This window comes from Montipora foliosa, chromosome 10 (genome assembly GCF_036669935.1).
Source record: "Montipora foliosa isolate CH-2021 chromosome 10, ASM3666993v2, whole genome shotgun sequence".
Classification (NCBI taxonomy): Eukaryota; Metazoa; Cnidaria; class Anthozoa; order Scleractinia; family Acroporidae; genus Montipora; species Montipora foliosa.
In genome coordinates, this window is record NC_090878.1 from 33,993,860 (window position 1) to 34,006,213 (window position 12,354).

General features: G+C 38.6%; 1 protein-coding gene across 1 annotated transcript; it reads left to right on the plus strand.

Moving 5' to 3' along the window:
• The first annotated feature begins 3,423 nt into the window (after positions 1-3,423).
• LOC137973324 (uncharacterized) lies at positions 3,424-5,794 on the plus strand. The gene has a single exon (XM_068820112.1). The coding sequence runs from the start codon at positions 3,713-3,715 to the stop codon at positions 5,210-5,212; it is 1,500 nt and encodes a 499-aa protein (XP_068676213.1). The 5' UTR covers positions 3,424-3,712; the 3' UTR covers positions 5,213-5,794.
• Positions 5,795-12,354: the final 6,560 nt, after the last annotated feature.

Sequence of the window (12,354 nt, forward strand, 5' to 3'; positions counted from 1 at the left end):
ATGCCCTAATTTTTCAAAGAAATATATTTGTTAGTTCAATCCATTTTAAACTCGTATTTGCAACATTTTTCCCATGTAATAAGTTTTGTCATATTGTGTTTTTGATTGTCTTTTGGTTAATTAATGATAATTTTGACATTAAATTAGTCTTGATTAAGGTCAGCACTGCTGAGGGAACTACTCACTGTACAGGTATTTATCCGGTGAGACCAGCAGCCCGTTTTTCGAAATTTCCGAAACTATTTGGGTGCCACTCTCCTTATCTTGAGAACGAAAAGCACATAAGTCATAAGACTTCACAATCATTTTGCTTTTTGGTTACTGCTCAAAAACAGGTTAAAACACCATTTTTTTCAAAACTTCCCAAATGGCTTTTCGGTCCCGAAGCGTTTTCGGAACTTTTGGGATAAGGGCACCGGTCCCGCGGACCAACGTCCTCTCGTGTGTGCGACCTTTCAACGGGAATAAATGGTAGATCGCTTACTTGGGTCACTTCCATCTCAGGAGTCAGGACCTAACCATGTGAGACAGCTCGTGGTCAAAAATGGCATATTAAATGAGCTTCCGAATCGTGAGACGTACGATAAGCGTTTTACTAGGTGAGGTTGAGGTCTTTCTCGTTTCACTTGTCATTTTTGAGCCATATACCTTATTCATAAATGGCGGACGCGCGGTTGAGACCTGAGCCGAGTTCACCTAAAAAATGCTTAGGAGGCATAGCTTAACATGGCGTCGAAGTCAAACATTCACAGTTGTGTACCATTGTGCACACAAAGAGGGCGTGTTGGACCAAAAGGAAAACAAGTTGGATTCTTTCACTTACCAGAAGAAGAGCAATGAAGAAACGATGGATACTATATGTAGAGATGTTGGTAGATTTTGTCGCATCTCCGGGGCATCAAAAGTGTGTTCGTTACATTTCAAGCTTAGTGACATATCAAAGGATCTTGGTGGACGAATGTTCTGAAGACAAGTGCAGTTCCGTCGAAATTTGCGTGGAAACAAACTTCACCACGAAAGCTACCGCTCCCTACCGAAAGGCCTCATCAACGAAGGCGAATGGAGAGGAAATCTATCCCAGAAAAAGAGTCTTTTTCAGCGTCATCGGAGCCCAGCAAAACACCTGGAGCAGCAAACGATATTCCTGAAACAAGTACTAACGAAACCACTATTTTAGGACCGCAAGTACCAGTCTTAATGAAATGCCTTCCACTGAAAAGGATCTTAATGGGACCCTCAACCAATTAAGGCAAGTTGAAAAAAATGCGCAGATTTCGAAGAGACAGTTTCAGATTTGGAAGCCACAAATCAAGTTCTTCAGTCAAACGTCTTCTCACTTAGTCGATTTACCTCAGATGAGGCAATGTTGTTTTATACAGGCTTTCCTAACTACAAAGCATTCTTGGCATCCTCCGGGAGATAATGGAGAAAATGTCACATACTGGTTGTCAGGTGATAATGAGATACCGTCAGAACACTATATGTCTCCACCGCAGTTAGCTGTAAAGAGGGGTAGACCAAGATCACTCAAACCACAAGAATAATTTTTTCTCAATTTGTGTCGCTCGAGACAGGGATTTGCAAAAACCCACCTTCCCACCTGTTCAATGTTTCTCAGGCAACTGTTAGTAGGATCGTTATTAGTTGAATCAATTTTATGTTCTCGTGGATTTGGAGTGCTTAACATTTGGCCATCAAGAGAAGCTGTCAACAGAACAATGCCTGAAGACTTCAGAAAGGCATATCCCAGTACAAGAGTTATTATTGACTGTACAGAGGTGAAGTGTGCAATGCCCAGTAGCTTGTTGCTGAATATATAGTGAGTTGTTCAGTGCCTACAAGAAGTGCACTAAAGGGACTTGTGGGATTTTCTCCATCTGGTGCTATCACATTCATAAACCGACTGTATACAGGAAGTATATCAGACAGAGAAATTGTAGAAAGGTCAGGCATACTTGACCTGCCATTTCATGAAGGAGTTTCCGTGATGGCAGATAAAGGTTTTGCAATAAGTGACATCTTACCTTTAGGTGTGACTTTGAATATTCCTGGAAAGATCTACGCAAATTCCCCCGGAGGATGTTGTGAGAACTCAGGAGATTGCACGACTGCAAATCCACGTTGAATGGGTAATTAATAAAATTAAAAATATTCATATCTATCCCGCTGAATCTCTTTGGCATTGCAAATCAAATGTGGTCTGTTTGTACATTTCTTTGCAATATTCAAGACCCTATCTTAACAAACTGACACAATAGAAAGCTTTAGAAAATTGATTTTTAATTTTAACAATGTTCAATGTTTTGGCTAAACAAGGGTCTGTTGTAGTAATATTTACTATCTAGGTCTCAGGAACTTTTTATTTTCTTTCAGTGAAATACACAATCACTGAAATAATTATGGTACTTGTAAAGGACTGGCCAGAAATTACAGGGGGTGGACCTGGGCACATGACCTAACCCCTTCCGTTTGGAATAAAACAAACTGACTGACCCCAAATACAGGTCAGAAATATGATTCCCCCCCCCCCCCCCCCTACATGGGAAAACCTACTTCTTATGTGTAGTCAAAAAGTACACAGCCCACCCCTTTTTGAAGGATCAAATATTACTACTTATATTTGGCTATCGATCGTTACATTTAAATCTACCGTTTTAACAGCTGAGCCTTTGTTTTCAGCATTTGTATTCATCTCCTCTGCATTTTAGCCAAAACCTCAGGGCATCGTTGTTGAGCTCTGCTGGGTGTCTTCCCTCCGGTTGAAAGGCACTCCGGGAATATCGTCTTGACTCAAATTAATAGCAAAAACCCGCCGCCGTTTTTACAATAGAACATTCGACCAGGTCTTCAAACTACGTTACATCAACTTGTCCTGAATTTAAGAAAACATGTCAATAATTCCACAAATCTTCAAACAAAACTTACAGCTTATGTATCCTAAGCCTCGTTTTGGTGAACTCGGCTCAGGTCTAAGCCGCGCGTCCGCATTTATGAATAAGGCATATAGAGGTTTTGCATGGCAGAAACAATGGATTCTTTTTCCCATGAGAACAAATGTTCTTTCTAAAGCAAAAGATTTTCATTGTTCCTGCCATGCAACATGGCTGCCGTGCAAAACCTCTATTCAGCCCAATTTATTAAGTTACTGAAAAACTACAGAATTGGAAACTATCTCAAATATCTTCCTACCTAAATCTTTCGGAATTCAATCCCACTCTGTGGATCGTTTCTTCAATTTTTTCATGCTGGTCGCCAAGTATTACAGGCAGTTATTTTTTTTTGTGAGAAAAGTATTTTCCTTTTAATGACAGTCATGCGCAGAAACTACTCCAATGAATTTCATATAAAACAGCTGGGCTTGGAAATTTATGGTAATACTTAGACCTCCCGCTAAGATCGCAAATAACAACAGTTGATGCTACCGATATTAGATATTTACTGAAAGAGAAACCTTTTACCATCCAGGAAAATAATAAATGCGAAAGACAACGTCATAAAAACTTCGACATCTGGAACCTGAAAGAAGAGTTGTTTGTACTTTCCTATCACCATGGAAAGCCTAACGAGAAAATCTGGGCCTTTATTTAACTTCATATGATGGGATTGGAAATTCAATATTACAATCTAGTGAGTATAAGTCGATTTTCGGCGCCCAATTTTATTGTCTTCTGGTCTGTTCTCAGAGAGACAACTCGAAATTTTGTCGCCAGCGATGTGTGTTGTGTTTTTTAAGCGACGATTTGTGGTGGCTCGATTTGGTCTTTCACTTGGGATAAAAATCTGTGTTCTCCTGAGTGTTTTAATCATTTATCAATTGTTTCAAGAAACAAGGCTTGAGACGTCGCGGTTATGGCCTCGAATTATTCAAAACGTGGATGTTCAAAGAATAGATTATCGCTTCAAGAGCATTGGCGTAGACTCAACATTTGGCGAATTTAATAATAACAGTTTTTCGATCCACAAACTTGGCGAGGATGAAGCTGAAGAAAAGAGTGGAAGTCTCGGATTTTTTTTCGTCTTACATCATTATGAACAGCTCACAAAAACAACTGAAAACCTCATATATCTCGCTGCGATCGCCAAGGAAATGAAGCGTTTAATTGTTGAGCCGTTTGTGCGAGATTCTCGAATGTGTGGCTTGGCTTACGGATGGTCTGGAGCTTTGCGAAACGAACGACGCAAATTTTATCCGCTGTCGCTGTATTTCGATGTACAATTTATGAACGACTTGCTAACAAAATCTGGCATTTCACCGATGGCAAAACTGGAGTCTTTCAAACGCAACTGCCGCTCAAATGTAGCAAAAACAACATTGCTGCATTTCATGTTTAAAGATCATTCGCAAAAAGAGATGGAAAAGTGGTATAAAATTTCGGCATTTACTTATCAACAAATCGAGGAAAACATTAAAGAGTCAGGCTGGTGTGAGTGCAATTTTATTGATCGAGGTCTTAATGTATCAAAAAGAATTGGTGATCTTACTGCAGGAAGACAAATTTGTGTTGACGCCGAGAAAGTAAAAAGTATTCAATTATTTAGAAATGAAATAATAAAGAACGATAAATGCGTTGTTATAATTCATTGGCGGGGATTCGGAAGAGATCGCAGCCATTTCAAACCGGAAATTGTACTTAATAACCGGACGTTGGTACATTCGTTACAGTTGAGTGAACGTGTTAATGAGCAAGCCAATCTGATTGCAGAATCAATCGGTGAGGAGTACATTTCGATCCACATTCGTTCTGAAAGGCAGATCCTTTGGTACGATGTAGAGAGATTGTCACGATGCCTTAAGACCTTGGTTGAAAAAGCTACCAACCTAATAAAAAGGTCAGGAATAAAGAAAGTTTTCGTTTCGTCGGATATGACTCGGTTTGGATCTGACACTTTACGCTCGTTTATAGCGCAAAACAGTACTCTTGAAAACAAAATCAAACAGCTTCAGAGGTTTTTATCAAAGACTTTAAGACCGATAAAATACAACCCTAAATCGGATGACCCGTCGAATTTGGATAGTGGTGTAGTCGCACTAACACAGATGAATGTCCTAGTTGGTGGCTCGCACTTATTGACGGTGGGCTCTGGGACATTCCAGCAGTGGATTGTGCAAGGGTTTGTGAAGGGAAAGTCTGGTACCAAGAAGCAAAACAATTGGACAATCACAAGAATCTGTCATAAGGAAAATAAACAAAATAATTACAAATCAAGTTAGAAATAGTACTTGATTGAAATAATAAATAAATAAGGTACGTTGGATCAAATTGGCTTGATCTGATCGGCGTAATTACAAATTGGGAAACTAAATACTTTGAGGAAGAGCCGATTCCTCGTAGATTTGATTTGATATGTTTCTTCGCGGATATTTAGACCGTTATTAATTAATCCAACTTTCATGATCATTCTACTTGAAGAGGGCTGGTTTGGCCAGCCGTAATAGAGTACATTACTAAATCAAATCTACGTTGTATCGGCTCTTGCTCAAAATATTTAGTTCTTCAAGACAGCCGTATTGTGCATATGCACACACCAACCATGATCAAACAGAAAAGGATTTTTACACCTGAATGACATTCGCTGACCCATCTGAATGATCGCAAGCCCTTCAAACCCTATATTTTCATGTGGTAGTTCTTGGCTGGAATTGAAAGAAACACGACATTCCTCCAACGTATGTGCAGTATGCATATCGTTATACTGTCCCGTCCCAACCTTCTCCAATGCGACGTATTGTTGTAAGTTTTCTGGATTACTTGATGGATAGAGTTCTCCTAAGTATGTGAGCAGTTCCAAGGAGGAGGACCTTCTGAAGCTCTGTTATTCTGATGTTATTATTATTGTTATTATTGTTCTATATATATATATATATACAATATGTATTCAATGTGCCCTCCCGGTTGTCACCATAATGGCTTTATGGCAACTCCTGAACTTGGGCACAGGATGTACGGTTATATACGTTAAAGCAGAGCGGAATAAATATTTTAAGAGGAAAAAAGGACGCAACTACATTTCCCTTGCGTCCTTTTTTCCTCTTAAAATATATATATATATATATATTATATATATATATATATATATATATATATATAACAATGTTTTTCTACTCAATATAGTTTCATATGGACTTTAATACAGGTCTGTTTCGTAGACCAACAAGGAGTTGGGCCACTCATCAGTTAAATTCCATGTACACTGTAGCATCGCTGGGGTTTATATACATCAGTAGCGTGATCGTTACAAGATTCAAACTTGAAAAACAATAGTAAAAAAGCATTTGTAAATTTATGATTGGTTGTTGAGGATGCGATTGAACCTAAGGATAAAATTTCGCTTGTGCCTGCAAGTCGATACGAGTTCATTACGTTTGTTGAGCGTCGCCATGTCCGGTTTATATACAATATAGAATTTCTCGGTACTACATAGATTACATCGTTTAGTAAGGTTGCTATAAGATTTGGCCTTGGCTAGAATTTTCCAGGGGATTGCGAAGTCTTTCTTTTGATCTTTTAGCTGCCATAGATGTTTGCTCAGTTCGGTGTCATTCTTTTTACTTTCGTTTTTGAATGACATTTGGTGGTTTCGCCATCTCGTCTTGAACTCAGTGGCGGTGAGGCCGACGTATGTCTCTGTGCTTTCGGCGGTCGTGATGGTGGCTTGATACACTACTTCCTTGACTAAGCATTGTCCTTTCAAAGGGCATTTGTCTGGCGCTCTGCAGTTGCAGAGTTTGGTGGGTGTTTGTTGTGGAGGTGGCATGTTCTGGCTGGCTTAGGATGGTTTTGTTGTGTCCATCGATGATCTGTTTTATGTTTGGTGAACAACTATAACTTAGCTTAAGATTGTTTTTGTTAAACAGTTTTCTTAATTTATGGTTCGGTGGGAAGCACCTCTCGATCAAATTTCGAAATTCTCTTCCTATATTGGTTTGAACATTTTTACTAAATGGTGGGTTGAACCAAATTATGTTTCTTTGCCTCTTTCTCTTGTAAGTGGTGGATTCTGGTGACTGCTGTGGTGGGGTGAATTTGAGGGTGTGTGAATAACCGCTTTTCTGCAATGCTTCTTGGTAGGGCGGTGCTGCCTCTTTGAAGGCTTCCTCGTCTGATGAGATTTCAGATAATCTTTTGTTAATTGCTTCAGGGATGTTCTTTATTATGCAAGGGGGATGGTTCGATTTGCTGTGGACATAGAGCGGAGTAGTTGCAGGCTTCGAATATGGCTTGTACTTCTCAGTGGTTAAGTCTAATGTTACGTCAAGGAAATTTACAACCTTTTTGTTGGCCTCAACAGTAATGCGTAGGTTGTTTTTTGCGAACACTTTGCATATTTCTTTTTTGATTTTTTCGATTTTTTGTGGGGTTTGGTCGATTACTGCTAAACCGTCATCTCTGTAAAGCCCAATTTCCATGCCATGTCATTCAAAAACGAAAGTAAAAAGAATGACACCGAACTGAGCAAACATCTATGGCAGCTAAAAGATCAAAAGAAAGACTTCGCAATCTCCTGGAAAATTCTAGCCAAGGCCAAATCTTATAGCAACCTTACTAAACGATGTAATCTATGTAGTACCGAGAAATTCTATATTGTATATAAACCGGACATGGCGACGCTCAACAAACGTAATGAACTCGTATCGACTTGCAGGCACAAGCGAAATTTTATCCTTAGGTTCAATCGCATCCTCAACAACCAATCATAAATTTACAAATGCTTTTTTACTATTGTTTTTCAAGTTTGAATCTTGTAACGATCACGCTACTGATGTATATAAACCCCAGCGATGCTACAGTGTACATGGAATTTAACTGATGAGTGGCCCAACTCCTTGTTGGTCTACGAAACAGACCTGTATTAAAGTCCATATGAAACTATATTGAGTAGAAAAACATTGTTATTACCGCTCCATTATTGTTGAGCACTATTCTGGATTTATCAGTGTGGAACTCACCTGAAGTTTATATATATATATATATATATATATATATATATATATATATATATATATATATATATATATATATATATATATATATAAGCAGTGTACGGTTGGTTGACCTAACGATGAACTCCCAGTAAGAGGATCCACAGGATACAATGTCTCGACGCGAATTTGTAGTTAAGTGTACGTAAGGAAAAGCGACGAAGAGACAAACTCTTGACTGTTCTGGACGAAGTTTAATACGACGTTTCGGCCGTTCGGCCTTCTTCAGGTTAAAAATTAAAAACTAAAAAAACTATTTACAATGAGTGCAAATCACAAAAACAGCAGCTTATATATACAGAGCAGAAATATTGAAATTAAGGAAACGAAACAAAACAAAGGTCAAAGCTACAAGGTGACATGGATTTGACAATCAAAGACAAATAAAGAACTATAACAAAGGTCTAAACTCCAAGGTGACATAGATTTAACAATCAAAAGCAAATAAAGAACTATAGGTGACATATCGATAAAAATGCATCGTATTGGGAAAATGTCAACTCACAACTACTCAATTGTAGTAATTAATGCGGTGTTTCGATCTAGATTCCCGCCTTTTATTAAGACCATGAGGATTAAGGGTAAATAATTGCGCAGTCCAATAGGCCTCCCTAGTGAGTAACAACTGTTCAAGATGTAAAGAATTTTCAAAAGACCTAATTTATTCGATAATGATGAAATTGATTTGTGAAATTTCATGTTCAGAGTTATTATAGTGGATAGCCAATTCACAAGTTCTTTTGTTCTTCAGCATGTTCGACTTGTGGTTACGGAATCTTACTTTAAATTCAGTCGAGGTGGAGCCCACATATTGCAGGTTGCATTTGGCACAAGTGGCCAAATAAATAACATTTTGCGATGAACAAGAAAGTTTTTGTTCAATGGAATAATGACGACCAGTAGCTGAACTTTGAAATTTTGAAGCTTGAATTAAATAATTTTTACAAAGATGGCATTTCTTATTGCATTTTGAACAACCCCCATTTTCTTCTCTTTGATTTCTACCAGAGGTTACCTGAAATTTGGATGGCGCTAACAACTCCTTAAGATTTTTTGTTCTACGATAAGCGGGAAAAATTGACTCGGACGGAAAAATTTATTTGACTTCTGGTGAAGATTGCAATAGATGAAAGTGATTTTTAATGACTTTTTGGATATCTGGCAAAATTGGATTGTAGTCAAGCACCAGTGGAAAAACTTTCTAATCTGGTTTGACCTTTTTGCTCAAAAGTTCAGATCTTGATATACTGAGAGCTTTGTCGAACTGTTTATCGACAAGCTCCGCCGGATAATTTTGAGATTTCAAATATCCTTTGTATTCCTTACACCTATTTTGAAGAAAGTCGTTGGTAGAACAATTGCGTTTGATTCTTAAAGCTACCCCAAAGGGGACTGCTCTTTTGCAATGTGAGGGATGTGAACTCGAAAAAGGTAGATAGAGGTGGCTATCGGTGGGTTTAGCATAAACATCAGTGCTAATAAACCCGTTACAAAAATGCAACGTGAGATCAAGGACATTCAAATGACTTTCGAAGTAAACCAGTTCGAATTTAATAGTAGGGTACAAATCATTGATATAATCAGTGAATTCCAATAATTTAGGTAAACCCTGAGTCCAGAGGTCAAAAATATCGTCCCTGTATCTCCACCAAAGCATAGGTCTCAAGCTACCCTCAAATTTGGCTTTCTCGTCGATGATGCCCATCGCTAGATCTGCATAACTGCTGGCGTTCTTCGGTCCCATGGCCGTACCGTGTTTTTGAACAAAGCTCTGACCAGCAAACTGGCAATTATTTACCCTGAGACAAATTTCAACGGCTTCAACTAAGCAATGAGTGGAAGGAATGTTATCAGATCTAGAATTAAGTGCCTTTCTAACTGCTGAAATACCTAGATTGTTGTCAATGTTTGGAAACATTGACACTACATCCCAAGACACAAGGAGGGACCCCTCAGGGAATGGGTCTTTTGCATTCAAATCTTCTAATTTGTTGATAAAACCCGTGGAATCCTTCACAAAGGATGGAAGACTCTGTGAAAGAGGTTTGAGGTAGAATTCTGTGAAAGCAGAAAGCCGTTCAATTGCTGTACCGCAACAGGATGTAATAAGTCGAAGTGGGTTGTCACGTTTGTGTGTTTTGACATTCCCAAATGCCACTCCCGGTTTTGGTTCCAGATTTACAACCCACGTAGCAATCTCCTGGCTAATCTGCCCCTCAGAAAACCACTTACGACTCCATTCCTTAACCACTTCAAAATGGTCAAGTGTTGGGTCGGAATCTATGCTGTCATAATGCAAATCATTATTAAGCTGCCCTAGTATCTTATTTTGGTATTCTTGTTGACTGAGGACAACGAACCTAGAACCTTTATCTTGAATTCTTATAACATTCCATCAGCTTCCCAATGGATGCCTCCAAAATTCAGTTTCCCGAAGGTAGAAGTGTTCCTCAACAATGTGAAGAACGACATCCTTAAGCCTGCTAATCTAAGAACTACCAAGGACAATCTTACGAGAGAAGAAAGGTTAGCTTTAAGGTCTCTTAAATCTAGTGAAAATGTTATAAGAATTCAAGATAAAGGTTCTAGGTTCGTTGTCCTCAGTCAACAAGAATACCAAAATAAGATACTAAGGCAGCTTAATAATGATTTGCATTATGACAGCATAGATTCCGACCCAACACTTGACCATTTTGAAGTGGTTAAGGAATGGAGTCGTAAGTGGTTTTCTGAGGGGCAGATTAGCCAGGAGATTGCTACGTGGGTTGTAAATCTGGAACCAAAACCGGGAGTGGCATTTGGGAATGTCAAAACACACAAACGTGACAACCCACTTCGACTTATTACATCCTGTTGCGGTACAGCAATTGAACGGCTTTCTGCTTTCACAGAATTCTACCTCAAACCTCTTTCACAGAGTCTTCCATCCTTTGTGAAGGATTCCACGGATTTTATCAACAAATTAGAAGATTTGAATGCAAAAGACCCATTCCCTGAGGGGTCCCTCCTTGTGTCTTGGGATGTAGTGTCAATGTTTCCAAACATTGACAACAATCTAGGTATTTCAGCAGTTAGAAAGGCACTTAATTCTAGATCTGATAACATTCCTTCCACTCATTGCTTAGTTGAAGCCGTTGAAATTTGTCTCAGGGTAAATAATTGCCAGTTTGCTGGTCAGAGCTTTGTTCAAAAACATGGTACGGCCATGGGACCGAAAAACGCCAGCAGTTATGCAGATCTAGCGATGGGCATCATCGACGAGAAAGCCAAATTTGAGGGTAGCTGGAGTCCTATGCTTTGGTGGAGATACAGGGACGATATTTTTGACCTCTGGACTCAGGGTTTACCTAAATTATTGGAATTCACTGATTATATCAATGATTTGTACCCTACTATTAAATTCGAACTGGTTTACTTCGAAATGTCATTTGAATGTCCTTGATCTCACGTTGCATTTTTGTAACGGGTTTATTAGCACTGATGTTTATGCTAAACCCACCGATAGCCACCTCTATCTACCTTTTTCGAGTTCACATCCCTCACATTGCAAAAGAGCAGTCCCCTTTGGGGTAGCTTTAAGAATCAAACGCAATTGTTCTACCAACGACTTTCTTCAAAATAGGTGTAAGGAATACAAAGGATATTTGAAATCTCAAAATTATCCGGCGGAGCTTGTCGATAAACAGTTCGACAAAGCTCTCAGTATATCAAGATCTGAACTTTTGAGCAAAAAGGTCAAACCAGATTAGAAAGTTTTTCCACTGGTGCTTGACTACAATCCAATTTTGCCAGATATCCAAAAAGTCATTAAAAATCACTTTCATCTATTGCAATCTTCACCAGAAGTCAAATAAATTTTTCCGTCCGAGTCAATTTTTCCCGCTTATCGTAGAACAAAAAATCTTAAGGAGTTGTTAGCGCCATCCAAATTTCAGGTAACCTCTGGTAGAAATCAAAGAGAAGAAAATGGGGGTTGTTCAAAATGCAATAAGAAATGCCATCTTTGTAAAAATTATTTAATTCAAGCTTCAAAATTTCAAAGTTCAGCTACTGGTCGTCATTATTCCATTGAACAAAAACTTTCTTGTTCATCGCAAAATGTTATTTATTTGGCCACTTGTGCCAAATGCAACCTGCAATATGTGGGCTCCACCTCGACTGAATTTAAAGTAAGATTCCGTAACCACAAGTCGAACATGCTGAAGAACAAAAGAACTTGTGAATTGGCTATCCACTATAATAACTCTGAACATGAAATTTCACAAATCAATTTCATCATTATCGAATAAATTAGGTCTTTTGAAAATTCTTTACATCTTGAACAGTTGTTACTCACTAGGGAGGCCTATTGGACTGCGCAATTATTTACCCTT

Excerpts from the sequence above, each read along its gene's own strand:
- LOC137973324 (XM_068820112.1), top strand. The coding sequence starts at position 3,713 with ATGTGTGTTGTGTTTTTTAAGCGACGATTTGTGGTGGCTCGATTTGGT.